Below are 26,584 nucleotides of genomic sequence, written 5' to 3'. Positions count from 1 at the left end.
AAGGTGCCAGGGCAGTATCATCCCTGTGGAAGATGGGTAAAGCTGTATAGCAGAGGTGGCAATCAACATACCTTTCCAAGGAAGTGGATCGTTTGCCAGTTCTCTATAGTGAATCCATAGCCATTTTCCAGTAGGGAGAGGATATAGGCTCCAGAGAAGCAATATTCGCTCAGGTACTTTTCTTTTATTTGATGATACTGTAGCTTCACCTAGGAAAAGAGGGAGAAGTCACCAGGCTGCTAAACCCATTTTCCTGCAGCTCCAGCTTGCACTTGAACATTCACTGCAGGTGCTGAGGGATGCCTGCCTTGGAAATTACCCCCAGCCACACACCCTATTGGGAAGCATCAGCAACGCTTGGGACTTGGTCACTCTGCCCCACTGCAGAGAAGCAGCACTGCTCACCTCATGCCAAGGCCGGGCGCAGAATTTCTCAATAGCACTGGTCACTTCGCCCAGGGTGAAGGGGACATCATTTGTCAGGTTCAAAAAGTTCATCACAAAGTAGAAAGCAGAAAAGGCCTGAAAGAGAATATTTTAACTTGAGCAGGACAACAGTAATCCCACAAGACAGCTTTATTTAGAGAAACACAAGAAACAGTCAGGTGAGCTGGCTGGCTTCAGTAATGCTCACACAGTTTTGTACATGAATCAACTCTATGACACATGGCCTGTGACAAGCTCTCCTGTCCCTGATGCTGGCCATTGGGAGGGACAGCTTTAAAAATGAATGTAAATGAAGTACCACTGCCTGGTAGGCCGGTACTACTATGGTAGCTCTTATATTTGTTGTCTTCACAGCCAGACAACAAAGACTATTTTTGTAGTTTCACGTCTAAAAAGTTATCTTGGAAATGAACTTCTGCCCCACTCATGGATAATACACTCCAGCATTGTTCTGAGTTTCTCTTCTTCTGATGATCTGAATTATAGGGAGTTGAAGAATGCAAACCTACCCCAAAGTCCCCCTGTAATGAAGGTAGATATATCCCATTGAAGGAGCAGCTGGAGTAAGGACAGTCGCTTTTGTTAAAGAGATTCTGGATATTTCTTCGGCATTTTTCATAATTCCCCTCTCCTTCAATATACAGCTGGCTGAAAGGGAATTGTTTTTTCTCGACTGACGTACAAGGGTTTTTGAAGAAATTACTGATACTTATAGTTCTCTGATATCCTTGGTGAAAGCATGGATCAAAGAGGCTGCCGTTCTCTGTGCTCTGAAAATAAGATTCACACAAGCTGTTATATTTCACTCTAGAATAACACACTGGGAAAAAACACAAGGAAGGGTGACCACAAGGCACTTGTCATGGTACATCGTGCCAAGACACACAAACACTGGGTCAAAGGTGAGGATAAACTTAAGGCTTTAGCCATAATTTGGGACATGTGGCTACTGCTTTTTGCTCTCTTGCATTCTCCCTATCAGACCTTGGGCAAGTTCCAGCCATATTTTCTGAAGCTGCTGTTGCTTTGGGATTCTCTCAGATGGTGAAGCACCATCTCCACTATCTTTTTCAGTCAAGCACAGTATTGCTGCTATCTCATGCCAATCAGTCAAGACATCTCCAATTGAGAATGTTGGCTGTCATCTGTCATCTAACCAAACTTTATGGAGGATAACAACACTTTCCAAATCCAGGCTAAGTGATGCGACTTTTAGCCAGGACACAGCAGCACCAGTATGTCAAAGCTGTGAGAGTCCAGTGTGAACCTCTACCTACCACCCTAGATATACTTGCCTGCAGGTCCCTGGCCAGTTTCTGTTGCAGAGCCTGGTCCTTTCCATAGCAAAGGAAGCTGTGTGTATACACTTGGTAATCCTTGCCATAGAGGCGGAAATACAGCAAGTTCTGTGGGGACTCAGAAGAGATTTCAGCTGGTACAAATGTAATCTGTGTTGAGGCTCCTCCAAGGTCTAATGCTCCTGATGTCTCACTTGTGGATTTCAGTGAATGTAGAAATTTTTTCCAGCCAGACTTGAAAAAATTAAAAGTACAGATACATTAGGCATGGAGAAAATGTACTCGGGAACAAAAACAGAAAGTCTTCGTAGAATAGTAGCAGAAGGACAGAATGCAGGAAAGGGAGTACGGCTTCGAGGGGGGCACGAGGTGAGAACCAGAACAAGGTACAGGCTCAGAAGAACATAAGATGGATCACGTCCAAGTGTTTGCAAGAAGTTGAAGAACATGTAATGAACACAACTGCTATGTGGAAAATCAGTTTTCTTTTCAGTGCCCAGATGATTTATAAATCTGATAGTAAAGAATCATCATCAAATAATGAAAAGTTTTTTGTTTTTTTTTCCTTTTAGCCTGGGTTGAAAAAGACCACAATAATCATCTAGTTTCAACCCCCCTGCCATGGTCGCCAGCCACCAGACCAGGCTGCCCAGAGCCACATCCAGCATTGCCTTCAGTGCCTCCAGGGATGGGCCATCCACAACCTCCTTGGGCAACCTGTTCCAGTGTGTCACCACTCTGTGTCAAAAACTTCCTCCTAATATCTAACCTAAACCTCCCCTATCTCAGTTTAGGACCATTCCCCCTTGTCCTATCACTATCTGTCCTTGTAAACAGCTGTTCCTCTTCCTGTTTATATGCTCCCTTCCAGTACTAGTGATACTTTGCAGATATTTAACCAAGCACAGAAGTATTTTAGATCAGCAAGTGAGGAGGATGCTGTACCTGTGAGAAGTTATTGAAACTGTTGTTTTATTTCACTGCTCTAAGACTATCGACAGTAACTGCTGACGCAAGAAGCACAGCATCCTGATCTCTGATAAATGTCTCACAGGGAGCCTCCTGAAACACCCTCATGAAAGGCATGACAGCACTGCCAGCCAGTGGTTCAAATCTGGACTTGTCAGTGATACAATACCTGCTTGAAATTACCAAGCAAGTAGTTAATGGTGATCCATCCATAGGCTCCTTCTTCCTGACCACTGATGATTCTGGCACCCTGGAAATTGAAGGGAGCTGAGCGTAGTGTCTTCTCTACTGAGGACAAGACTTTGTCAGCTGCATCTTTATTTTCCAACCTGAATGAATGGAAGAAAGGATGGAATGACTGCAGCTGACAGCCCTCAGCAGCTTATGGGCTTCACTCTGAGCAGATAGGCTGCAACCCCCCACCAACCGTCAGTTATAACATGACAGTCCTTCACATGGGTACATCCAGCTGTAACTGGCCGTGTCTCTCGGTCACACCTTGACAGCACAGCTGCTACCAGCCCGGACACAGGCACTGCAGCTGACAGCAGGAACTGAAGCATAGCTCCCTTGCTCTCCTAGAGCACATTCCTTGGTAAGGATCACCCTGGGGAGATCCTTCTCACTTTTCACCATTTCATAAGAGACCATGTCTTCTGATATCCCCAGGGAGTTTCCCTAGACAAAACACATGAAATTAGCTCCCCAGTCCAGCCAGGTAACAGGTCTGAGTCACCCCAAGAAAAATCATAAATTTGAACTATATAAAGTTACCTTAGCTTTGGTGATTTCAGGCTAAGTCGAAGTATGTAGGAAGTTAAAACATGACAGCACACAAAAACTGTGGGTCAAATCTATTACTAGAGTGTGAGAGATGTTTGAACAATTTCTCCAAGTAGCAGTTTGGGAATGGCTATCCTTCATGGTGTCTGTGTTGCACACGGGTGCTGGAGAAGATGGAACGGGGGAGCAGGTGGAAACAGATCTGCCAGGCAAGTGGGGAAGAGTCTGGGGAGACTAGGGGTCCAGAGGGATGGAAATCTGGACACAGCACCAGCTTGTAGCATTTCCAGTGACTTCACTGCAGAGACACCACTTGGTATCTATGGTGGTCTAAGGTGCAAGGGAAGGACATGAGCACTGTGGTACCTGAGGAGCCGCATGCCAGCAGTTGCTCCGAGGTAGACGGGTGTCTCTCGATGCTGCTTTAAGGGTATCACCTCTTCAGCTTGTTGGAGGCACTGCACCAGAGAGGGACCTGCCTTCTCTGTAGTCTGGGAGTAACCTGAGATCCCTGGGCCTGCAAGAAATTGGAAGACTTCATTGCACCATCTCCAAGCATAACCTGCGAGGGCTGTCATGAGCCTTGTGCACTAAAGAATATCACTAGCACAAGCAGCAACAGTTGATTCAACCACCCCATTTCTTGGTTTTAGAAACCCTAAAGCATCAGTCATTCCTCTGACAAAAGCTGTGACTGACAGCATACTTTATGCCTTCCAAAACCATTACATATCTACATAGCAATTAAATATTATTAAAAAAAAAAATAAACCACAACATGCTTAAGTTTAGTAACCTTATCACATAAGACCAACTTTTTTCCTTTAAAATGAGATCAGAGTGTCCTTTTTCACTGATGTTTATCAGTGCTTCAGCAAAGGTACACACAGAAATTGCATTTTGTTGTTGTCAAGTACAACCCTTAGTGTAGTTCTTTCCAAAAAGCATTTAACTCTGTGCATCCCCAAATGAAAGGAAAAATGGACCCAACTTTTCTCTTGGAAAGTCTTGGGAAGCAACAAGTTCTTAGCAGGAAGCAGTGGAATATACGTTAGTTCACAGATTTAATGCTGCTGTCACTTTTGGTCAGTTCCCCAAATTTCATCTCCACCACCCTTTCGCCACATTCTCTTTCCAATTCATCCCCTTTCACTGCTTCCTTCTTTCCTCTTACCTTCAACTTTACACACCTCCACCTGCTGCACCACTCCAGTGTCATTCTCCTTCTCTGCTGGCCACTCATACACATACAGGTTTGTGTGGGATGACCCCGCATCGAGCACAATCCCATACTGTGGACAAAATAGATCCTGTCATCACACCTGAGCCACTGAGTTGAAAAAGCAAATGCATGAGCATGAGCAGAAATGAACAGCAAATCTGGCAACTGTGGGGACATGCCATGTCATTACTCTCCGCATGTAATGTTTTGTTCTAGGTTTTCATTAAAGGGAATGAGAGCAGTAGCAAGATTGTAAATGATTACTTAGGAGATGGTCTCCTGTGAAGGCATATCTGTTTTGATCAGGTTGCTTAAGATGCATGGAGCCAGAAATGGAGATCAGCCAGACCCAACAGGGACAGCAACATGTCCTTGAGCACCATGCATGCCTAAACCTCTGCTTGGCTTGTTTTCCTGTAAGAGCTTCAGCTTGCAATACCTTGACATTCTTCGGAAGTGGCTGGTTTTGGGTCACTGCTACAGTAATTAAAGCAATTGCAGCCAAAGTGGAGAGGAATCCGAGTATGAGTAGAATTTTCCTTGTTGTGGACATCTTTGGTTTGGTACCTGTGACTAGAGCAGAAAAAGGATGTTAGCATCCTGTAACCCAATTTACCCCACCTCAAAAGTCTTCAGGCATGTTCCTGTGTTCCAAATACTGTTTGCATGGGACAAGCACCAGCTTTTTCCATAGCTCTGTCTTTGTTTCAATAACCACTGAGAAGCTGAAAGAAGAGACTGCTAATTTAAAAACAACAAAGCTCAGCAGAGCCAAGAGCTTTAACCCCTGCCACACTCTATCACTGTATACTTTGTGCTTCAGGTTTTTACAATGTTAAAAAGAATTTACAACATTCTTGTCACTGATAATGCATTTACAAAGTCTAACACTAACATTTCTGTACTGTTTAAGCAGTGCTGTCCTGAATTAGCAATGCTATATTAAAAAAAAAAAAAGTAAATTAATATTTTTGTAGTTTAAAATACATTGTCAGCAGTAGAATTGTCTAAAAAAGCTACTTATGGTCGGCAGAAATAATTCAGAACCAATATAGCTTTTGAGTTTTCAGAACATACTAATGGCCAGCACAATGTTGCCTATTGTATTTTTCTGCTTTGGCTTCTCCTTCCATCTCCCATGGTGGAAATTTCAGTTCACAACTTAGGCTCAGTCACTTTAGTATTGTTTAATAAAATACAATCCATAACACAAGGCTCTAGACAAGGTATCTGCAAAAATATTTTGTAGACATATAATCTAGCTGTAAATTGAATAGTTTCAACTAACAGAGAGCTTTGGCACTCTAGTACCTGTTCTTTCTACTACATGAAATCTATTTCTACCCACACTGAAATTCCATAGTCAAAAGTACAGTTTGCCTTACTGCTCACATGGGTGCTAATTTCTGTTTTCCTGGTACACAAATTCTCTTTGAGATGTTTAGAAATCCGTTATGGGTCATTCAGGGTGACAATACCTCCGTGCAGGCAGAGATATCAACTCTCCAATTCACTGTCCAAAAATATAAAGTAACCATGTTTGCTCTGCATCTGTACAGCAGAACTTCAGTTCCAGAAGTTATTGATTCTCCAGTCCTTTAGGCAGTAGTGGAGTAGTTCTCCAAATCCATCCAGGCATCCCACATCACAAATGCAAATATAAGAAGCATTCATGCTCAGAAGAGAACCATCTTCTAACAACTCTGTTTCACATTGAAGTTTGTCCCAGATGCCAGAACTACACCAAGTGCTGTCCAGCTCTACAAACGACCCAACATCCTGGAGTGACTTCATTTGGGCTAACTTCTGAAAAAGATGGGGGGAAGTTCTTGAAAGCTCTGCATCTGTAGACAAATAGTTGCTTCCCATCCATCTAAGGAGAATGGAATCTAGAAGTTCTGAGAAAACTTGTTCTGAAAATCTCCCCACAAGGAGGTCCTGGAGGAGCCTAATGCTGACCTGGAGCTTTGTGCTCTCTCATTGTGCTTACATCTGCTGAGGCTAACAGCAAAATTTGGAAGCTTGTTATGCTCATATTTTGTGACTGTCTGTTAGAGGCACAGCATGCTTGCCAATATCTCCAAGAATGTAGCTTAGAAAAAACAGTCTAGTACACATACCAGACAGTAGGAGGGCAGAATGCATTTTATATTGCTTTCTTCAAAAGGGCCCCAGAACTCAAGGCTTGAAATGATTAAAAACAGCAGAGTGTGACAGCTGGGAGACTTTTCCTCCTGATGGAGATAGTTGGCTCAGATTACGAATGTACTGAACATGTCCATTGAACAAAAATTACTTTAACACTAGAAAAATGAATACAAGCAGGTGATATAACTAGCTGCACAGTATAGATACAAATGAAGCTTAGAATGGCTTGGGTTCAAAGGGATCCCAATGATCATCGAATTCCAACCCCCCTGCACAGGCAAGGCCACCAACCTCCAGATCTGGTTCTAGACCAGGTTGCCCAGAGCCCCATCCAACCCGCTCTTGAACACTTCCAGGGATTGAGCACCCACAACCTCTCCGGGCAACCTGTTCCAGCATCTCACCACTCTCTCTGTGAAGAATTTCCCCCTGACATCCGAACCTTCCCTCTTTGAGCTTAAAACCATTCCCCCTTGTCCTATTGCTGTCTATCCTTGTAAAAAGTTGATTCCCCTCCTGTTTATATTCCCCTTTTAAATACTGGAAGGATGCAATGAAGTCTCCTCGCAGCCTTCTCTTCTCCAGGCTGAACAAGCCCAGATCCCTCAGCCTGTCTCAGTAGGGGAGGTGCTCCAGACCTCTGATCATCTTTGTGGCCCTCCTCTGGACCCTCTCCAACAGCTCCAATGAAGCATGGTTGAAAACTGGAACTGCTGCTGACAGCTGCACAGAAAACCCACGTAACTGTTGCCATCTTTACTCTTGTATAGAAGAGCTACTAACAGCCTTGTTGGGTGCTTACTGACACAGGGCTGAAAGATGCATGCCTTTGCATCAGTTCTAAGATTTTCAGATTTCCTGTCATGATGGGTATTCTTTGGCAACTGCATGTTTTCAGCAGCAACAGATTAGGAACAATTTTCCTAATGAAATGGGCCTAGAGATCCCTTGCCTGTAGGCAGAGACATAATAATTTTCTGCATCCCACTTGCAGCCTCAGATGAGTCATTTATTTTCCAAGGCATATTATTTTCTTAGTCCTGAACACAACCCTCACCTCCTGAATTGTAACTCAGTGTCACGGGCCCTTGTCAGGACTGTGATAAGGACTCTGAGACAGTGATTTCATTGCTGTATCCCATACCAGAGCATCTATTTGCATGAACTCTTATGCCACCAAAGACTGTTTTGTTGAAACCAAATACAAAGTACAAATGACAAGCATAACTCAGTGAGTAAGCTAGCAAAACCAAAAATCTGCTAAATGGCACTGTAGAAATGTATAGATTGAACACAATTTCCTTTAAACATTGCAAAATCCAGATAAAGAATTCAATGCGATTAAAATTTGACCTGCAATTTGCTCAGGAAGTTGAGGTGTTTGAACAAGCTCCTTTTCCTATACACTTGATTATTTCCACCAGCTCTAGACATAACTGCAGCTCCTGTAATGCCTACAGAACCTACGCTTTCCCTAGACTCCTCCAGCTCCTCTGTACTTCATGTCCATGTTTCTGCATGCTGTGCTGACACTCTTCAGCCCCCAACATGCAAGCCAGTCCTTCACCCCCAGCAGCTCCGTGATTGCCAGGCCCCAGCACTTCTTCACCAGCAGTTTTCCACAACTAAATACTGAGCACAACCTCTCAGCTCTGTTTCCAGCCAGAGCCCAGAGACATCTCTGCTCTTTCTCCTGTTATGTAAGTGGTGTTAAAAAAAATATCACGTAAGGCCATAAGCAGGCATAGCAGTTATGCTGCTTTTCTCCCCACCCCGAAGCTGGGGGCCTGGTGCTGCACCCTGCCCAGCTGCGCAAGCATGGAGTGCTCTCCAGATGTTGGAGCACAGCCCAGCTGCTCATGTATCTCTGTCTGTTTCTAATTTTGGTCTCTTTGTTGTTTTGTAGGGGCTGCTGCTGGCTCCGAGTGATTGGTGCGGGGCCCAGAACATAAACAGATCTACTATCATTTCTGTCTCTGAGTTAGCTATCAACTGAGAGTGATGTTGGCAGGCACTTCAGCTGGCAGTCGCTCTGCTACAAAATCCTGCTGCTCCTGATGAGGAACCCAGGAAGGCTGTATGCTGTGGGAGGCAGCTTTGTGCGACAGCAAGCGAGCAGGATTGACCCCAGCATCTTCCAGAGTCGAGACAAATAGGAAATTTCCTCCAGCCAAAACCACACTGTCCCCAGTGGCCTCATGAGCCAGGAGATGTCACTCATGACCAAGGCTGCCACCCCCCGCTCCTTCTCACTTCACAAGTAATGTTAAAAGAAATGAGGCAGCCAGCTGCTTGAAGAGATGCAATAAACAGAAGTAACACTGATTTAGGGAGAGATGCTGTGCATGGTCCACAGTCACACTCAGTTCAGATAACCTCACTGTGACCCAGCATCTCCACTAACTAGAATACAGTTCCAAGGTCTGGGTTAGCACAACAGCTGAAGGTGACATTTTCTCTTAGCTTTGGATGCTCACACTCAGCCTGTTACAGAAGGGCTGTGCTGCAGTAACATTTCCACTGCACAAGTGCCACACTGACAAGTGACAGCTCCCCACTCATCACCTTTCTGCTCTCAGTATACATTTGTACAGTCAGAAACATTCTCATTTTCAGCCTCAATTCATTGCCAGTACATTCCCTTTGTCTTTGGACCACCTCTGACTCAAAACTTCTGCAGCTTTCAAATGGCCTGGAATTTATTAACTTAAACCAATTTATAACATTTATAACAAACAATGATCTCTTCCAGATTTTGCCTTTCTAGCCTTCTCTGTCTACCTGTGCAGTTCAGCAGCTCTTCTCCAAGTTCAGAACTATCTGTTCTTTTCTCAAGCACTCCTGACCAGTTCTGCAGAGACGAGCCTTGCACAATTATGTGCCACTTACACTAGGAGACGCTGCATTCCCAGCCTAAATGAAGCAAAGTGGGGACTTCACACCAATGCTACCTCAGGCACACCAATCACAGCCAGTGATGAGACATCCTGACATCACTCCTATGCCACCCCAACAAACCCACATTTAACTGCATTTAATTAAATTTGCCATACTTCATGCTCTAAGGAAAGGGAGTTCCAAGGCACTACCTGCCATCCTTGAGGCTCAGAATGATGTCACAGACTAAGACAGCATCACACTGAACCGTGCCCATCTGTTGCTCTTCCACTGATCACCCACGTTGCTGCATAGTCTGCTAGGAGCCTCTCAGCAATGGATTCCCTGAGCACAGTTTCCAGGGATGCTGGTGCAGTCGTACAGCCCAGCTAAAGGGCATATATAGCCTACGGAATTCCCTAACTCAAGCAAATCAGAGAGCTCGTGATGGTGGGGAGAGAGGATGGGAGCAATCAGTGCTGCTGTTCTGCCAAGGCACATACAGGGTACATACATTATCCTCCTGCTGGGAGAAAATGAGCTTTTGCTAGTCATGAAATTTGTCATGCTGAAAGGCACACATGGTGAGGTTGATGAGGAATATTTTGCTGCAAAATGATGTAAACCACATGTGTCAGGAAAGCCTTTTATTGGGCTGGTAAGAGGCACAGGTTTGCCTTATTGACACAAGACCATATACAGTATATGAACTCCTTAGGTTTGAGAGATTCTCCTTCAAAATATCAGGACAAGACACTGAACACTTTGAAGTTAGAATTCAAGCTTCAGACTAGGATTTACATCACTTTTTGTAGCTATTATGTGGAACTGTACAGGGAGCTCTACTCCAAGTTTTAATTATTCTTTGCGTCTTAAGCACTAGCGTGATAGCTCTATACAGTTATAAATACACATTTAGTGGATTATAGTTTTCCAGATGAAGTGCCCATAAATGCTGACATATAAACACTGAAATTCCAGTGAAACTGATAATCCAAACAATATAGTATGCCTTTTTTCTTGGATGCTGTTTTTCAGAGATACTTGCTATGAAATTGCACAGCCCTACCAATCTCAAGAGCTGGCAGACATATAGATATAGGCTATGCAACCAGGCAGAAAACTTTAACCTTGTCTTGAACCTACAGATGTGTTAGTGAGCTGGGAGATGGAATTAAGAATGTGACTACTTGTGATAGCACCAAGTTGGGAGTTAAAAGCACGATGATAAATAGGACTGGAATATAAATAAATCTGGAAAATAGGGAATCCCCAGGGAAAACCACCAGTTCACTTCATAAGGACAAGAGCAAATATTTCCTTTTGTTTAGAAAACAGGCATCACACAAAGTCAGTATAGTGAACAAGTAGTTAAGCACCACACACAGAGAAAACATTCTTGCAGCTGTAACAGTTTGAAGTAATCCTTCGCTCCATCTAACATGGGTAGAGCCTTATATGAAGTTCTATGCCCAAGTTTGGACACTGCCTTTCAAGAAAGATGTACACTACTTGGAGAAGCTCCAGAATAGAGCAAGATAGATAGATCTGAGATCTATAAACTTGACCCGTGAGGAAAGATTGAAGGCACTGGATTGTTTAGTTTAGAAAGAGATGAGCAAGGAAGACATTCATCATCTTCAGACAAATGAGAAGTAAAAGGAAAAGAATTTCAGCAAAGTTTGAGATAGATGTCAGGAAGCCAGTTCTGGCAGTGAGAATGGGTAAGCCATAGGGAAGGTGACAAAGTAGGATCCCACGTGTACAAGCATTGCTTAGGATGGGGGCACCTTATCTTTTTGCTGCTTCACAAGTCACAGCTGGACCATGACCCTGGGGAAACTGCATGGGATGCTTTGGAGGAACGCTGTGTTTCAGGGGAAAAAAATATGAGGGGGGGGAAAAAAAAAAAGCATACCACATTCCTGGAGTGCTGTGAGAGCTGAGCAGTGGCAGCAAGAGACAGAAACAAAGGAGCAGGCATCACACAGGGTCCTTCTCTCCCTGCCCACAGCCACCTGCGCAGCTAGAAGTGGCCCCGAGGGGCTTTGTGCAGGTCAGTCCCACATCGCTTGTGCTAGAGAAGCTATGTCAGAGAGTTAAAGGCAGCAGACCCTGCCAACAAACACCCTTTTGCCCTGCACACAAAGCACATCCTCGGCAGAGACCTTCCCACTGCAGCACACGCACAGCACAGCCTGCATGCAGCTTCCCAGCCCTGCTCCCTGCCATTATACCCCAGCCCCACCAAAACTTCCACAACTCTTTTCATTAAGTCATCTCTCTGTGGGAAAGCATTCTGCTGGCTTGCATCCCAGTAGCTAGACAGAGATACTCAATATTCTCCAATACAACCAACAAGTGGCAAGATACTGCTGACACAATGACCTTTAGACAGTTAATTTCCACATTTATGTGATGTTTTATTAGGCTTCCAAGTCTGGACCCTCTTTATGATCTTTTCTTTAGGATTCACACATCAAAGAGGTTTTCAAATCAGAAGAAACAACTGTTAGCAGTTACATCAGATGTTACCAGATGACTTCTGGCATTAATTTGTGTTACCAGCCCATTAAGGCTATAATTTAACTGGAGAAGATCTATTGTCATTACCCACAAAGTTTGAAGTTGCATCAGAAAATATCTTGTGAATTCAAGCTTATCACCCAAGTTATTACTTAAATACACTTAGCTATCTCATTATGTAAAAGCATCTATTTTTCTTACAGGAAACAAAGCAGGCTCAAGCACTAACATCCTTCAGTTCTGTTTCCACTGACAGTTCCAGTATACTGACTTGCAGTGGGCCAGTATTGCTGCTATGCATCCTTTTGTGCTCAGTGCCCTTCAATTCTCTGCTGTTCTTAAGTGTCTGGCCGTATTTTCTTATGCTGCTTTTGACCACCTCCTACACTTTCTGAGTTTGAATTTGCATTAATTGCAAACAGTTTCATTTCCCCCTCTCACCTCTAAATACATATCTTTCTCACTGACGCTATTTTCTTAAAATAGCATAACTTTCAACTGTTAGATTAAGGCTTCTGGTGAATAGAATAAGTTATTAGGCTGTTTCTGATTTGCATTCCTTTTGATTATTTTAAATACTCAGTTGATTCAGCTCAAGTATTTTGACTTTGCGAAACCATTTTAAATACTAGATATTATTTGTTAATACAGAACAAATACGAATTACTTGCTTAATAATACTCAACCATCAGAGCAATGTTTCCTCTATCAGAATTAGGGCGTATTTTTCTCTTTGGTTGATAGTTCCCAGCTCAGCCCTACACCACCACTGCTTACAAGTGTTTAACAGTTGGTGGTGAAGTAGTGGGACCACTACTTTAATAAGCAGATTGGTGATTGGAGGCACATAAGCCACCCAGCACAGCTCCCCTCCTCATGCTCCATCAGCCTCCCTGCATCAGCATGATGCAGAAGTTGCCATGACAAAAGAAAGGAAGCACCTTAAGGAGAATCATTTCCCACCCCAAAACCCACACTTGGGTGAGAAAGTTCAGCAACTTCCTAGAGAACAAAGTCTCAAGCACTGCAAATACTGCTAAACCCCACCAGATTATGGCACAGAAACAACCACAGAGAAAATATGTCCAAACCTTTCAGCACCCACAGTGTGCTCTACACCATACCAAGTGTAAAAATACACCCTCCCAGTAGCCACCAGTTTCCCCATTTGCCTTCTCCACCAACAACCACTCCCGCCTCACAGGGCTGAGGCTGCATCTCAGGGACGTTTTTCTCTGAATCACAGATTCCTGGGATTGCTTTGCACATCAAGCACTACTACCGCTTTTCAGGGGCTTACTTCCCCAGCTTCCAAAACAGTAACGTGGCTCCAGGAGTGCCACATGCACACAGAGTGGCTGCCAGAGAAAAGCAGAGCTTCTTGAGCATTTCTGCACAGCAAAACAAGCAGATTTTCTCCTAAAGTTTCACTTCCCACTCAGGACCAAAGGCTGTTGGAGACTGGCTGCAGAAGCACAAAGAGGACTCCAGACTGATACAGTGTGAGCAGAGCTGCTGGCAAAGGCACTGTATGATGATGGTGCATAGGCAGAAGGATGGATGCAGCTCACCTGTACATGGGATTTTGCCTGTACCTGGATCTCGCCACTCCTTGCAAGTATGATTTCCTACACAGGTGTTTCTTCTTCTACAGGAGCATGTCTCAGACCTACAAGATACCCAGTGACCTTTTCCTACCCTAACATGCTTATCACTCACTCAAGCAGAGAAATTGGTAGTGACTTTCCCTTCGCAACTACTTCTAGCAGATGAAGTGAGAGGTGCTTTGCTACCAAGGCAGGGCAGCAGCCCTCATGTATTCTTTCAATAAACAAAGGTTAAGGTTGCATGCATAAAAGAGATTGCTTGCTAGTTAATCGCTTTCAGCTTTTCCCACTTACCTCCAGCTGTCAGCACTGCTATCTCCTTTCTTCATGGCAGAGCACAACACTGGGAACAGCTGGGGATAGTTTTTGTTTCCTGCTGAGGAATGCCTTCACTGCTTAGCCTTAGTGGAAAAATATACTGATTTCTCAGAGGTCAGCTTTAATAACTAAGATTCCCACAAACCATTGGGAGGATTCAGCTCATGATATTTGGCATGAATATCATGCTCTGTTCCTTATGCTGCTACTATTTCCATTTCAAATAGCAGGAAACAAATTACCCTGTGGTATTTTTAGGGATAACCAACAGGAAGAAAACAGAGGACCAAAGCCTGTTGTAGGGCAGAGACCTTAGTAAAATGTCTGAATGTAAATATATATATATATATATATATATATATATATATATATATATATATATAAGCCTCAGGGTTGCAAAAGCAGATTTGGGAAACATTAAGAGTTAAATATGGACCCAAATTTTCATGGTTAGAAGCCTTGCACTTTGCAATGCTTGGAGCCTCATGGAACAAAACAGCAAAGGAGTTTTACCAGATAAATGGTCTGTGACAGGAGATTAGAAGTTTCCAAAGTTCAGATTATTTATTACCAGGATATACAGTGAATCTTGAGGAGAGTCTGGCTCAGGAAAGGAAATCCATTTATAATCAAGCCATAGTCCGGGTTTCAATTTGCACGTCTTCCTTATTTCATTCCTTTTTATTGTCTCAAGCAGTTCAAAATACAGACACAAAATGCTTTGGATAAGGCAGTGTGGACACACAGCAGTGATAACGAGGGGGTGATGCTGTAAGAACGCACCCCCAGGACAAGTGCCCCTGTCTGCATGCTGCCTGTTGGGGCTGCACTGGAGGCATTAAACCAGGATCTTTGCTGGGTGATGCTGGCAGAGCCTGCCCCAGGGCAGTGGCTTATTTCCTCACATCTCCTGCAGGAACATGGGAGTTATAAAAGACTATTTATTAACAGCTCTGGGACAAAAGAGCAAGAAAGAAAACAAGACCATTTATAAATCAGCTAAGGAGCAAACTCGTGACTCTAACAGTCCCATTTGTAATTCCTTAAGTGTAGCTTGGAGCTGCCTTGGCTTCTCCTTAGGATGCTGAATCAGCGTATCAGATCTACTGGTGCAGTAAATAGCCAGATAAGGACAGAAGAGCTCAAAAGAAGTAAGTTCTAACTTATACTGTGACAAGATTTTTCTTGGCTTCCACTCCCATTTGGGAAAACTGATAGCGGTCAACTTTCTCACCACTAAAAACCAAGCAGTGACTCACATCTACATCCTGCAATCTGGGATATTTGCTTTCCTTTGGGACAAGGTAGAAGTAGGATGGAGAGAGAAAACTCATGCAAGAGCCGTCTCAAACAATACTAATCAGTACTTGTTGATCTTTCAGATTGTCCTGAACACTTTACCAGACTTTCTCCTTTGATAACATTTTTCAAGTGGAAAGAAGAATAGCAAAACACTGTTATGTTTAGGAGTTACCCATAGCAGAGAAAAGCTGAGCTGAAGTTTCCAGCTATTATCAGTACAAATTCCCCAGAACAGATACGTAATGTACCATTATTATTATTTTTTTTTTTAATTAAAATTGGCTGGGATAGGATTTCTACCATGTGGACTGAAAGCCATGCAAAAGCAGAAAGCAATATATGAAGATGACAGAATATCCTAAAAAAAACAGCATTAAGACATCTCTACAACACCCATTCAGACAGTTCCCAACAGTGGGCCACCACCTGCTCACCCTTTATACAAACACACCAGAAACCAACTTGGTTCATGTAGGAATGGTGAAGGCAAACATCTTTTGAGATGTTTCAGTTTTGCTCTTTCCATTATTGAAAATCTCTAGCATCTTCCCTTGTCCTCCTATTCCATCCAATATTTCTGCCAAATAATTTCCATCAGTTTCTCTCAGCCCAATATGGGAGTGAACACATTTTTGAACCACAGATTATGTTGAGACAAACTTATTAAACTCTCCTGACTTTACTCAAAGTGACATCATAAACAAGTTATAAACAAACTAAAGTTTCACATCTTTTTCTAATTTAAGTATGGAGCAGGCAGTTTTTAACAGAGCAATGGTACAGGAGATTAATGTTGCAAAAGCACAAGTTCTCACAGAACAGAAAGAGGATGCGTGTTCTACAAAATCTTTTCGCTCTTGCTCATTCCCTCCTCCACACTTGGTTCCCTCATATTTGCGCTTCAAGGTCTGGCAAAATTCCACACAACAGTGGACCAGGGTTCATAGATGCCACGTGTCCTCACTGCATCCCTTAGATTCTTCCTTTTGGCACCAACATCCTTTTGGGCAGGTCTTTTGCTAACACTCAATGCAGTGAAATCTCTTTGCCTCAGGATCTTGCTAACTTCAACCCCAAGAGCTCTAGGACAGCTGGTTGCCCAGCCTCTGCTAATTTTGATTATCTTTAATGCCTACAGTCTGCTGTCCTGATGGAAGAGAAAGAAGAGGTGCATACGGGATATGCTGCAACCTCACTGCCATCTTGTTATTGGAGACAGGTTTTGTCCCAAGGAGCCATCCGTGTGGGGCCCTTATCAGCACACAGGCCTCCAGCTGACGAACTTGCGGTGGGGCCTTATCGGGGTGCAGACCACGGGGCTTGTCGCAGAGATCAGCTTTGCCAATATTTACTCAGCTTTACTGCACTTGGTCACAGTCAGGGTTATCAGTATACACCATGCTTTTAGCCCTTGCTGTTGCTTCATTCAGCCCTGTAATACACACACGTTATGCTTTGATCGGAACAATTTGTCTTTCTGCTTCTTCATTTGCACGCTTGCCTTCTGCATGTTGTGCCAGAACCAGTGCTTTACCGCAGACCATCCCTGCAGCTGTGAAAAGGTCCGTTTGGTTTGGTTAGGTCTTGGGGATCTCAATAAAAGCACAACAGAAAGAGGTAGATATCCAAAGCAGCCAGACAGGGCAGAGCTCAGCATACAGCTCTGCATTCGGACATGGTTTGCCTCCTGCCTGGAGCACCCAGCGTGGCAGAAACAACGCACCCTATCCCTTGGGTGTTACATCTCATTGGTAATGCTGGAGCTTCACACAGCAAGCAGCTCCCTGTGATGGTTCTGGGTGAGACCATGTCACTTCTGTAGCTCAGGCCTGGCAGTGTTCTGTCACCATGCTGACACAGCACACATGGCACGAACATCAGCCTCCTCCATTAAGCTCCTGGCGACAGAGGAAAGTTGCAGCTATCCTGTAGCTGGATCACAGGACTCACAAGGAGGCCTTTGTGCAAAGACTTTTTCCCATGCTCATGTCACAGCCTTCTCTCAGCAGATCGACAGATAACACTGGAGCCAACCATCATTTCTCTGTCTGCTGAGGCTCAGCCTTCCCCTAACAACAAACCAAGGCTCCAGCACGCTTGCTCCCACTGAGGCAGAGATCCCAGGGTATAAGGCAGCAGCACACACTTCAGCTACACCTACTCTAAAATTCATCTTCCATTGCTTTGGTGTGTTCTCTCTTGTTTTCTGTCAGACTAACAGCAACTATGGCATTATTGGCCTAGTAAAGTACACACACATGACTCATACTATAAGATCTGTGTAGTTCTGCTGTTACTTTAAAAGTGTGAGAAAAACAAGAAATGTCATTGAGGCTAGAAGAAACATGAAGAAAAAGAGAGGCAGCAGATCCCCACTGCAGGAAAGAATTACTCCTGGATTTGTTCCCCACAGTCCAGATTCAGGGATGGAGGCAGAAGCCAGAGTAAAAGAGTCATTTACTACTTTACACTGGCGTTATGGACAACCTTACAGCAGTGCTGCTGCATTTTATGTAATCTCTGTGAAATGCTAGCAAAGCTAAGACTTACTGTTGCACCACAACAAAGGTTCCAGAGATGTGGTTTGCAACGTATGACAATGTACATTTATGGTTGCAGTCTCTTGAGAAGTAAATGAGTAGAAAAGCCTCTCCAAGGTCCCTATTTACAGAAGGAATCTATTCCTAGCAAGGCTGACGGGATCCAGTTTGTAATCTTACAGCAACACAAAAAAGCCCTCTAATTGGTGGAGAAATTACTGGCTTCTAAAGCTGAGACACACTTTGTAACCTAAAAAGCAACAGTAAAATTACTGTGCTTAACAAGAAGTTCACAGCATGGGGCCAGGTTCTGTTGCAAACTGACTATTTTTAAGATAAAGTACAAAGGCTTCGTTTCACAGTTGGCTTAACTCATCTGCAAGCTCTGCCACAAAAAAAGGAGACTATTCTGCCTCAGTCTGTCTTCTGTCGGTGTTACATCCTGCACTTGTACAAGTGCAGACTTTTTAAAATATTCCACCAAGCTGCTCTTCAGATAGGCCCTGTTCTCAGGTCAGGCTGTTGTAGCCACATGTGTACTAACCAAGTGGCAAGAGCAGCGTGGGAAAGGAGCAGTGTTCTGACTGCCCTGCTCAGTGGCTGGGTAAATAGCTTAACTCAATTCCATGTGTTAAACTGTGTGATTTACTCCTCTTCAAACTCCTGATCCTTTTCAAAATAAGACCTGACTTCTCCCTGGCTAATGCAAGAAGAACTCCTAAACAACACTGCTGGAACTTTTTTTTTTGTTTTTGCCTTGTGATTTCTATGCCTTTCTGTCACAACAGTATTTCCAAGTCTTATAAACAAAACATAATCATTTGCTTTAAAGTTCCTTTCAGCTTCAGCTGGCTTTGTGTTTTCTGATCTCAGACAAAGCTAACAAACTGTAAGTTTCCTACACTGTTTCAGGAAGGCAACGCTAAATAGAAGCTGCAGATCTACTATTGGCATATTTAACCCAAGGCAAATTCTCCAAAAAGCACTCCTCACACAGCTGCTGGAACCAGCAGCTAAAGGTTGAACTTGACCAAGAGCAAATATCCTCCCTGAAGAGCTGATACTTGGGCAAAAAGCAGGTAGGAGGGAGGGACAGTTTTCAGCTGGGAAACAAATCTCACTGTTAACCTGCTCCCAACTTCCAAACTGCGCTCCACTCAGGAGCTCCTTCCTCCCTCCCACCTTGTGACTGTTCCCTGGGCTTTGCCAAGCATCATGGACATCTCCATCTCATCAGCCAAGTTGAAGAGACTCCAAATTCTCTCTGTCCCTCAGTTTTGGAGAAGTCTTCCCCCTTCTTACCACAGCCCAGAGAGGAGCAGGCAGAGGCTACAGACACCCCTGCCCTCAGCTGCAGTCATCTAGTTAATATATAGAAACCACAACAGTTCTCTGAGCAGACTGTGAAAACACTGTGAACTGAGGAACAGAAGTGGTTCATACATCCTCAGCTGCTGAGTCACCTTTTCCAGGCAGCAAGTAAAGCTCAGAGGCCAATTCTTATTTGAGCTCTGGCTGACAGATTGCAGGCAGATAGTGAGAAAAAAAGATGACTTTCATTGCTTTGTAAAAAGAGGTCAATTTTTCCTCCTTTCTTTTCCTCAAGAACAATCCAGCACTCCCCACCCTGCAAGGTTAGGGGGAAAGTTCTGAGGAGGATCAGAAGCAGAGGGAGAACACATAGAAGTTAACGTCTCTTTGCTTGTTATTTGTGCAAATTAAAAACGCTTTAGGAAAGGTTCAGGTGTCAGCCAGTACACCGTTCAGCCACTATGAGGATTATTTCAATGGGCAGTAGCCAGGTAGCATACAGCTAAACAAAAGCAACATGGAGCACAGGACAGTGCAGGGCAGGCTGATGGGCATACATCTCCTACCAGAGACTTAATCACTGCCTACACAATACATTTATATTACAAAAGGAATCTGAAGGTAGACGGTGAAACAGAGATGCAGGTGCTCCCGGAAAGCTCTTCCCAAGCTGGAGGGGACTAGCAAGAGCCCTAAAGGATTCATGCAAGAGTTAGAGCAGGTGGCAGATGCAATCTGCAGCACTGCTGGGGCTGGCAGAGCACTGCACACAGTGACCAGTAACTTGCCTACATTGTCCTCGGGCAGGGAGAGCAGCAGCTTACAGCCGGCACAGCAAGGGCCAGAGGGACATCAAGCAGGAGAGGAGACGGGGCCCACAGAGGAGGCTAGGAAGATTATTTTTCCAGCCAAATTTGGAGCAGGGTGGTAAGTGCACAAGAGGACGTGAGTGGATGAATTTGCACAGCGTGCACTTAGCCGACTTTGTTTCTTTCCATCTGGTCTCTCACACTTTTTTCCTTAATTCACTTCTTAATTTGTACTGCTAATGCAGTACTGTTTCAGAGCACAAGACTGGTTTTGTGTCATGCCTCGCCTTACAATGAAACTCACAATTGCTTTGATCCAAGTGACTTTCACCCTTACCTCCTCCCCTCCTCCTGTTCTCTCACTTGGGCTGGTGTTGGCATTCAAGCCAGATAAGCTGAAAATTATTTCAGGAGGAAAAAAACAACAAAAAACAACAATGACAGCAACAACAACAAACAATAAACCAAGGCAAGAGCCAAGGACAAGCCCCTCTTTCATCACTGAAGCATAGACTTACATCCAACTAACGTGACAGCAGAAGCACAGCTTTGGGCTCTGATGCTCCCCACACAAGCATATTGGAAGTGCTTGCCATAACATTTCAGCTATACTCAGGGAAGTTTCTGCCAAGCTGAGAGAGAAAGGCAATTCTCACACTCACCTCACAAAAAGATATGTAAACATAATTGAAGAAATGGTCCCATCTAACTCATCTTTTGCAAAATCAACTGTGGTGCTTCTCTTGTGAAGATAATCCAGAATTTTTCAACTGTAGTTTGATTGCTTTCAAGCAATGATAATCCTTTGTAGATTGTCTTGCTGACCAATGTCATCTCAGCATCATTTAGTTCGCCCCCAAATTCAGTCTAACCCCTTCTGCCTTAGCCACATCCCAGCCCCTTTGAGCAGATACTGCTGAAAGAATCTGGCTCCTATCTCAAACCACTTCAAGTCAGAGAAAGCTCAGCAGTACATAGCCAGTGAGCACAAGATGTTAGTAAAAAGGGAATGTTAACTGTGAAGTCAGGTTCACTTGTTGCTCTCAAACCAGAAGGTGCTAAAGGTACAAAGATGTCCTGGGAAAAGAAGGAATGTGACCAAATGTGGTATTTTTGCACCATACTAAGCCAGTTAAACAACCAAGGAAAGACCAAAGACTGTCACTTACAGCTTCTATAACCTTCCCTTTTCAGTTGTCCAGCCTCTTAAATTTATTCTTCAAAAATTCCTTGAACATTTTCTACATGTTTCTGGTAAACACTACTTAAGAGGTAAACATAGGTTTGCTTGGCTACAGGAAGGTTGCCTAGAGAATAACTTTTTCCTGTCTACCATGCAATGCAGCCGTGCATACGATAAAGCAAATAAACTTTAATGAGTTAGAGCTATCACATACAAATATGTATGTATACCTACATGCCTTTGCATTTTTTTTTTCCAAGGCAAAATTGCCTGGAAATCTTTCTAGTCTATTCAGTATTTGAATGTCCAGCTTTCTTCCCAAAGTTACATTAGCTGTGCTTTTACAAGCTGGCTTGAAGCCTATTATTTGCTCTTTATGTTTCCAACCACTCTTGGCTTTCTCAGACTTTTTCCTCTGACTTAATTGGTATTTGTACTGCTCCTCCTAGCATTGACAAGCTCCATCTGTAAATCAGAATGATTTTTTAAATGTTTTTTAGATCATTATTGAAAATATCTATTGCCATCAGACCTGTTGCAGAATACCGCTGGAAGCACAGCTGTTGAATCATGATTTCCTTTGATAACTATTTTTGAGGTCTGTTGTTAATCAGGTTTTAATCCATTAGTTCATTTTTTCCTGGAGAATCACAAGGACACTTTTGTAATCAGAAAGAAGAAAAAAAAAATAATCAGAAACGCATCTATTGCTGTGGAGGCAGATTTCTATTTACTATTTGCAATTACATTTGCTGTCTCAGAAAAATAAAACAATTGCAAATAATTTATTGGAAAACAGATCAGATAAAGAACTGCTTGCCTTCTTAGCTCTACACTCATCCACCCTGTGGCTATCAAATGCTGGACAGGAAGATTTCTTCCATTTCCCCTTCCGTGACTTGGTTCCCAACCATCTGGGAAGTCAGGCCTTAGGGATTCCCTTAGCTTACAGCCTAGATTTACTAATATTCACTTGATTTTTAAGAATATTTTTTTCCTAAAAGTTCTGAAAGCCTCCAACCTCAATTGAAGAAATTCTGAAGAGGATGCTAATAGCAATAATATATATAAGACAAAACGGAGCCTGTTTTTTCCAGATGAGAATCGTGCCAGACTTTCTTGATATCTATTCCCTAATTCGGCTTTGTACAGAAAAAAAGATTTCAGGAAAGCAAGGGTCTTGGAGTACTTTGGTACTTGCAAGAGTACTTGGGAGTGCTTTCCTCTTTGTAAACAAATTAACCAGCCTTTGAGTTTCAAACCAAAGGGAACACAATCCTGCTGTACCCTCTTGTAAGTAGGACTATCTCCATTCTAGGACACAGATTAATATCCTTGCTTGAAGGAACCACATGAACCTACAAGTTTGCTTCCATCTGGGATGAGCAATTTCCTATCTGGTGCTTTAGTTCCTGTTATTTTTGGCAGCACTATCCATTTCTACAATAACATTATTCTGAAAGCTATTCTGGGAAGCTTCATACTCCATAACCAACCATTAAGACTTGATCAGACAGGAGATTCTCCAACAACTTACCACTGATGTTAAAATAAATTGATAACAGTTCCCTAGGATATTCTATCTTTCCCATTGTTGGCGATTTCACTAGTGTTTGTTGAAAATTAGCATCACTGAACATAGATATTCTATAACCAATTGGTGCATTTAATCTCAAATTGTTATAAAACTTTATTTCCCCCACAAACCTTAATCTAACAGAACAAGCTACTTAGTTATAATACTACATGAAATGTTCCTTTATACCAAAATTCATCCCCCTTCAAAATGTGGGAAAACATTTAACTGTTTTTTTAAAAACAGTTTTTTTGATAAACATTGTGCTTTTTTTTCCTTCATCATCTTTACAGTCTTACCCTTTCTACTTCCAAAATGATTATGGGGTTGCTAGATACACATTATTTTGTTTCTACAACACTCCTTTGAATTGTGCTGGTTCCTACTAACTTAATTTAGAGAAAGTGCCAAGATGTCAGGGAAAAATCTAATCTCCCACAATTCACAGGCAGTATGTAGTATCACGTGTCCGCCATTTCCTCTCTTCACTTGTTTCAACTTTTGTTTGCTTCTTTCACCGCCCCCAAAGAGCTAGCCAAAGTCATCCTCATTTTTGTTTCTGGAGTGCTATTCAGTTCATATTCTTTGAACTTGCAGCCATTATTGACATTCCTTTACATTCTTTCCCTCAGCTCTTACTTCACACTGCTGCATGGTGGAACAATCATTGGTCCATAGAGAGCAGTCACCTGACAGCAGCAATTAAGACATCTATATAAAAGGGCTGTTCTGAAAGTAATGCCTCCTATTTCGTTATGTTGGCCCAGCACATAAGAGGCAGATGTTGGTGACGTGGCAGTAGAGGTTGAAACTTCTCACCTACATTCTGTTACATTTTGTTGCTGTGACAGATGGCAGCAGAAGGGGAGTCTGACACAATGCTGTCTGACATGGAGATGCATCCGAAGTGAAGGTGTAGAACTGAATTCCTCCATGCAGAAAAAATGGCATCCATTGATATTCGTTGACCATTGCTGAACGTTTATGGAGATCAAACAGTGGAGGTGAGCACAGTGAGGTGGTGGGAAGTGTGTTTCAGCAGTGGCAACAGACAGCAAGGTGAAAGACAAACCATGTTCCAGATGGCTATGCAGATGTTTACTAGCCTGGCATGCAGACTATTGGTCATAGCTGGCAAAAATGCATTGCTAATGGTGGTGACTATGTTGCAAATTAGTGCTTTTTAGCCGAACATCAGCTTTATCAAATAGTGTAATTGTGCTCTTTGTTGTCGTTTCCATGGAAATAAATAGGAGGCATTATTTTTGGAACAATTACCGTAAAATTCTAAAACAGTTACTACGTCTTGCTCAGTTCAGTACCTTCTATGCCAGATTCTACTAATCTTAGAAGATCGACTGAACTTCACTGCTGCCTGCATGATATCAGTACCATATTTTCCCCAGACTGAAGGTCCCCACAGTAACATTTGTTTATTTATTTATTGACTGTCACACTTTGTGCACAAGAAGTTATTCATGCTGACCACTGATACAATCTGTTGCTCTGTAGCACCCCGAGGAGAATTTCTTCCTTGGCCATGCTAGCATACTGACCCACATTTCAATGCAGAGCTGATTGTATCTGTATTAAACGTACGGGTTTCCTTCAGATGAGGAGTAGCGTTTCAAGCCTGTTACAGCCCCTATACACAAAACAGGCAGAAAACAGGTCTACCTTCACTCCTGACTGCACAAATTAATGAGCTATCCTCCCACTTCCACCAGCCTATGTTTTACAATTTGAAGTCCATTAGACTGAGAAAATACTTCTTCCACTCAAAAAACCATTAATTGCATTCTGTGACATTCAAAACACGGAGAGGACTAGTTGGCCTTTTTGTTTATATACAGAAAAACTGAATCATCTTTTGATTCCCTGCTGTAACACTGATGAGAGCTTCTGGACAAGAAGCTATCAAACTAGTGCAAACTGTTGCCCCTAAGCATCTAGCTCAGCGGCTAAGTTTCTGCCCAGACCCTTACCCGTTTGCTACTTGCCTGCGTGTCTGTGCTCCGGCTTTGTTTTAAAAGCCCCACACAAAGAGCCCCGTGCTGTCAGCAGTACAGAAAGACAGCCCGTGCTGCAGAAGTTGCTGTAAATAGTGTAAGCCATCCAGATAGACAAAAGCAGATTTTAAGCTAGAAAATGTTTCTGCCAAACGTTAAGTGCCACTAGCGCTGCTATGCTTCATGTTACGCGCAACAAAGCGGCTGATTACAAAAGGCAAGCCCTGGGACAAGAGTTCAAATCAATAACTATGCAATAAGCATCTTCAGCTAACTGCTGCCCGGGGCTGCAGTAAGGCGAGAAGGCTTCTCGGAGGGGAATCCTCCTCTTCCTCCCTCTCCCGAGCCGGTTCTCGCTCTGAGCCCGAGCCCAGAGAGCCCCCAGCACAGCACAGCGATTCTCCCCACCTCAGAGCTAGCGCCTTCCACCACCTTTAGGCTCTTTCTGGCTTCCAGCGCCCTTCCCCGCGCCGCGAGCTCGCTGCGAGCAGCGCCAGGCTGCACCAGGGAGCCCCCACCGGCCCCGCCGCCTCTTCCCCCGCAGCGCCAGGAAGGGAATCCTCCGCACTGACGGAGCCAAACTTCTGCAAAGCGCAGGCACGCGCCGCTCGGCTGCGCCTCCGGGGGTCCCCCGCCCGCCCACGGCCAGCCCGGAGGACCCCGCGCAGCCTCCGGGGCAGGAGGGAGGGAAGGCGGGCAGGCGGGGACGCCGCAGCCCGCTCTCGGCTGGTAAACGTGCACGAGCCCGTCGTGCACAGCCTCCTCCAGCGCGATGCCGGCACGGAGCCGCCTGCCTCCCGCAGCGCCGCTTCCAGCGCCCACGGGACGCTCCGTCCTTACCCTTTGGCTCGTCCATCAGTGCCGGTGCTCGCTCCCTCCTCTCCGTGTCTCTCTCTCCCTCTTCCTTTCTCAGCCTCTACCGGCTCTGAGCCGCCTTAGCGAGAGGTGCTCATGTGAAAATGGGCGCTACAGTGGTCCATAGCAGTGGGAGGGGTTAGTTTACACGGCTCAATCTCTCTGACTCGGAGGCTGATCTCCCGCTCTCCTCTCAGCGGGGGTTTCCTCGGAGCCACCCGCTATCGCTGCCGCGGGGTCCTCCGCCGGTCAGAGGGTCCCGGTGGTGCCTACCTGCGGGGGCTGCGCTCTGAAGCAGGATCGCATCGCTGGCTCCGAGAGGGGATGAGGTCATTTTGGCTGCCGAAAGAAAGCCTTTTGTCAGTCTTCCAGGTCATGGAGCACTGAGCAGATTTTGCTTCGTAGTGGTGAGGTGCACGGAGAGAAGCGTCCTGGGCTGAGACCCATCTTCGTGTGTGAGCTCGCAGCAAAAGGAGACTTGCAATAGTTCCTAGTCACCTGCTGTGCCTGCACCTTAGAAAGAACTCGCACCTCTGCACACACCCTGGGGAGCTTCAGTAAGGAGCCAGTTATCAGTCACCTGCTGGGAAGCTTCGAGGGACCCCACCGACGTGCTGCCCACCTCTTGCCCAAATGGAAAACATGGGCTGGCACCAGATGGGTCTCAGCTCCTCACGTTCAGGCCCTTTCCTGAGAACCCACCTTGGGTCCCCAACCCCCACCTTAGCCCTAACAGCCTCTCATGCCAAAGGGAGTTGCCATCTGCCCCCGCTTTTTCACTTCCTCCTCAAGGAATGGCAACTC

At 44.2% G+C, this 26,584-nt stretch overlaps 1 protein-coding gene across 5 annotated transcripts in view; it reads right to left on the bottom strand.

Moving 5' to 3' along the window:
* Positions 1-26,584, bottom strand: part of ENTPD1 (ectonucleoside triphosphate diphosphohydrolase 1) — a 47,816-nt gene that overhangs the window by 3,495 nt on the left and 17,737 nt on the right. Inside the window, exons 1-9 of one of the 5 annotated variants that reach the window (XM_019617712.2) lie at positions 26,054-26,321; positions 5,159-5,292; positions 4,672-4,789; positions 3,864-4,014; positions 2,884-3,043; positions 1,743-1,979; positions 957-1,217; positions 406-522; positions 72-209 (exon numbers count right to left, since the gene is read on the bottom strand). In XM_019617712.2, the coding sequence (XP_019473257.1) occupies positions 72-209; positions 406-522; positions 957-1,217; positions 1,743-1,979; positions 2,884-3,043; positions 3,864-4,014; positions 4,672-4,789; positions 5,159-5,292; positions 26,054-26,114 (1,377 nt within the window). In that variant the 5' untranslated portion in view covers positions 26,115-26,321. Of the gene's footprint in view, positions 1-71; positions 210-405; positions 523-956; positions 1,218-1,742; positions 1,980-2,883; positions 3,044-3,863; positions 4,015-4,671; positions 4,790-5,158; positions 5,293-14,171; positions 14,243-25,333; positions 25,493-25,765; positions 26,016-26,053; positions 26,322-26,584 lie in introns of those variants that run through there. The other 4 variants (XM_003208064.4, XM_010714581.3, XM_010714583.3 and 1 more) reach the window with 4 other exon arrangements.

Source organism: Meleagris gallopavo, chromosome 8 (genome assembly GCF_000146605.3).
Source record: "Meleagris gallopavo isolate NT-WF06-2002-E0010 breed Aviagen turkey brand Nicholas breeding stock chromosome 8, Turkey_5.1, whole genome shotgun sequence".
NCBI lineage: Eukaryota > Metazoa > Chordata > Aves > Galliformes > Phasianidae > Meleagris > Meleagris gallopavo.
The sequence above is the reverse complement of the archived record's forward strand: the minus strand, read 5'-3'. Positions and strand labels throughout refer to the sequence as shown.